We start from the raw sequence: 3697 nt of genomic DNA on the forward strand, positions 1-3697 counted from the left end.
CTACACCGACGGTATGGATTAAATCATTCTTTTGATCTAGAAAAGGAGTTACTGTTAACAGCATATGGCCTTTCCTTGGTAAACCAGTCATGAGGGGAAGATGACTGACTGTGCCTTTGGCTCTGTGCTTACATGCTGATAGTAGAAGTGCGCAGACATGCAGGAATTACGGCTGCAGAGCAGGCAGAAATACTTTTCTCTTTTTGGCTGCTTGTCTCTCTTTACCCAGCTACCACCAGGTTTCTCACCCAGCTTTTGTAACTCGAATTATGTGTTGAACTAAAACATCTCAGCTGACCACGTGCAGGCTTCCCCCCTCAGAGGACAAACCCTCTGTCTCAAGAACCACTTTTTATACAAAGCCAGGCAGGATAATTTCATTTAATTCTAATTTTGTAAGGGAGAACTCTTCAGAAAACTTAGGTTTGAGGCAGATTTACAGCATGTGAAATGGCAGCTCACAAGGGAAGAAGTCTAAGCCTGAGAAACTGGGATGTTGTGGCTATCCCAATGGCTTTAACTATTGAGTGGAAATGACTTTTTTTTCCAGGGCAACTCCACTGGCAGACAGGTCACTGGTTTGATATAGGGTAGTAATTTCTGTTGACTGGTTGTATTTAATGTGATGCCACTGCAAAAAAAAAAATCCCATTAAGGTGTTTTTGTTTTGTTTGTTTTACTGGGGCTTGTAACACAGAGTATGCTCAGCCACTGGTAGGGGGAATTGTCAGCACGCTTCATCAGAGATCGACCTTTAAACCAGAGGAAGGAAAAGAAGCAAGTTACGCTGATTTGGACCCTTACAACTCACCTATACAAGAAGTTTACCATGCTTATGCTGAACCACTACCTATAACTGGACCAGAATATGCAACTCCAATAATCATGGACATGTCCAGCCATCCCAGCACACCTCTTGGCATTCCTTCAATTTCCACCTTCAAAGCTGCAGGGAATCAAGCTCCCCCACTGGCTGGAACTTACAATAAACTCTTATCCAGGACAGACAGCACATCATCAGCACAGGCACTGTACGATACACCAAAGGGGCAACTAGGGCCCGGTGCTGCCAGTGAATTGGTGTACCAGGTACCGCAGAGCATGGCCCATTCCGCTGGGAATAAGGATGAACTGAGTTAGCTCACAAGTAAGGTAGAATGATGGCTTGTTTTTTAAAAGCCAGTTCCATAAAGCTGACAGTTTCCTTTTTTAATTGCATTGTTTTGATATCGTTAGTCTTAAATAATACAATGTTGAATCAAAAGATGTTTTATTGGAGGTCAGGGGAACCAGTAATTCTGCCTTTTCTTAAGCTGTATATGTAATTACAGCTTGTCTCCTGCAAAACCGTGGACTTTTCTATTACTACTGTACAATTGTCTGTCAGACATGAGAGAAGAACTCTTCAAGATCAGCTTTGGTAATCCAAAGATGTGAATGATAAATTGGGAGAAACAGTTTGAAGTACGAAAGCCAGTAATTTCCTGCTAATGGTACTATTTCTGGGGAGAAAGAAAACCCTACCAAACCAAAACCCAAAGCTCCTAACTTTATATAGATCTATAGGTAAGCACTATAGTTTCTAAAATGCATTTTACCCTATAAAATGCCTGCACAACTTTGGACTTTAAAAACTACTCTCAGGACTGATGGCAAAAATCCCATTAACTTCATGGCATAAAATAGTTTTGTTTCTAAATTATATTATTTCATCTTTTGTTCACAAGATTACTTTCTGTTAGCCTTGCGGAACTAGAATCTGCTGTCTGTACCATCTGTTTTCTGTCTCATCTCCTGATGCCACTCAGTCCTGTTCTTTCCAAGGGTCCAGGAGGCACAGGGTATTTAAGTCATACAAGCCAACTACACGGCAACTGCTTTTACATTTTTCCCTATTAAGCGGAAGCTACTCTGAATGGAGTCTGCCTCAAATTCAGACTTCCCTGATGGTCAGTGCGCAAGAAGCATCCAGGAGCTCAAGGTGACTGAATTCAGAAAGGTTCTCCCTGGCCCCCTGCCCCCTCGCCCTCCATGGAGTATGTATTGTTGTGTGTTAAGATGTGAGCTTATACAAAGAAAGATATGTATATACTTTTGTGAGTGCTCAAGGAAGCACACAAATATTCTCATGGTGCACAATTTGTGTTATACACGCATTTAGCACATATGGTACGTTTTAGCACAACTGAAAAACTTGAGCCCTAGGGCTTTTCTTACGATTGTTCATATTTGAAGTATCAAAGATTCCAAAACCTTTGCAAGACAACCAGTACTGTTCCAAAGAGTGTCCATTTCAGAAGTGTTTAATGGGATTTGTATCCTGTGAATGTTCCAGTGTTACCTACTATGAAACCATTGCAGTAAGTCTGCGATTTGAGATAACACAGGGAAGTTTTAGCTAGGTAATCATGAAATGAAAACAATTTGGATGTCATGTTTGCTGGTTTTTTTATCTTGTTAAAAACAAAGCACAACTTTTTAACCTAAGTAGTAGAAACCTACACCCCTACACCCCACCCCCCGCAATAAAAATGCTTTATTTTTACTGTAACAGCACTGCTGGGAGGATGGTGAATTAATTTATACGTGTGAAACCCGCTACCAGCCTATGGACTTCAGTGGTTACTGTTTCTTTCTGTGACGTAATTCAAGTGCGCCTTTTTATTGCCCAGGGTCCTTAAACTAGGTGGAGAACATCCAAATCAAAACTGAACTACTGTTCCAGAGGGCTGCCACCGTGACTTCATACCAGTACGGTATCCTAACTTACCACTTGAAACTTTTTTGCACAAGGGCTACATGTAAACTCAGTAATGCAGAATTAACTTGTGTTCCGGCTGTTGACCAGGCCACATTACTGTATAATCTGTGCTACCCTAAAGCCCAGTTGTACAATTTTTTCATCATTCATTCTCATTCAGTGAGAATTTTTTTAAGAATTGGGCTTCTAAGCCTAAATGTGAATGTAAGTAAGGGTGGTGTATAAGACCCATTCATGAAAAAGAAATTCCTGCCTGTAGTTATACTTTTGCTGTTACTTCATTTTTTTTCTGCTTGATACAGCTAGTTGGCAATCTTTGTAGTTTTGCTTAAACAGGTAAGTAAGTGTTCTTGCCCATCGTCAGCAACTCTGAAATCATCTGAGCTGATTTTATTTGAAAGGGGGCAGGAAGTTATTTGTTTGGACTAAGATGTGACATGCTTATTCCAGCCAATTTAAGAAACCTCTACATTCTCAAACTGTACCAGTTTAGGCTTAGAAAAAATAATCTACCATAAAGATAAATGGATGTGTTTGAGCTAGTAAAATTAACATGCTTGGGTTGAATTTCTCCTGTAGGCATGGTAGAGCTGTGGATATACCTTAGGCTAAGATGGTGTACGAAAATTAAACAGTTCCTCTACAGTGGGTTATTTTTGTAAGCAAATGTAATGCAGTTTCATTGTGAGCAGCATAAGCTGTTGACTGGAGTGGATGTTTTCAAGAACTGAAGTCCCTTTTCTGAAAGAATCTGGTCCCACACTTTGCTCCCTGCTTTCAACTTTGAACATTTTATCTGCTAGGGCTAGGAAGGTAAGTTTGAATATGTAATAGTTGCATTTAAAATGTATGTTACACACTGTTAAACATTGATTCCCAAATGTAAGTTGCATGACACACTTGAGATTAGAATTCTCCTGTGTACAATACAAGCAG

The 3697-nt window shown here is 40.2% G+C and overlaps 1 protein-coding gene across 1 annotated transcript in view; it reads left to right on the forward strand.

Moving 5' to 3' along the window:
- Nucleotides 1-1321, forward strand: part of DCBLD2 (discoidin, CUB and LCCL domain containing 2) — a gene marked incomplete at its 5' end in the record, with an annotated part of 25529 nt that extends 24208 nt beyond the window's left edge. Inside the window, one exon of the mRNA XM_010142349.1 lies at nucleotides 698-1321. Within this exon, the coding sequence (XP_010140651.1) occupies nucleotides 698-1140 (443 nt within the window). The remainder of the gene's footprint in view (nucleotides 1-697) is intronic.
- Between the last annotated feature and the right edge of the window lie 2376 nt (nucleotides 1322-3697).

The sequence above is a fragment of the Buceros rhinoceros genome, unplaced genomic scaffold (assembly GCF_000710305.1).
Source record: "Buceros rhinoceros silvestris isolate BGI_N320 unplaced genomic scaffold, ASM71030v1 scaffold10038, whole genome shotgun sequence".
In the NCBI taxonomy this organism is placed as follows: Eukaryota; Metazoa; Chordata; class Aves; order Bucerotiformes; family Bucerotidae; genus Buceros; species Buceros rhinoceros.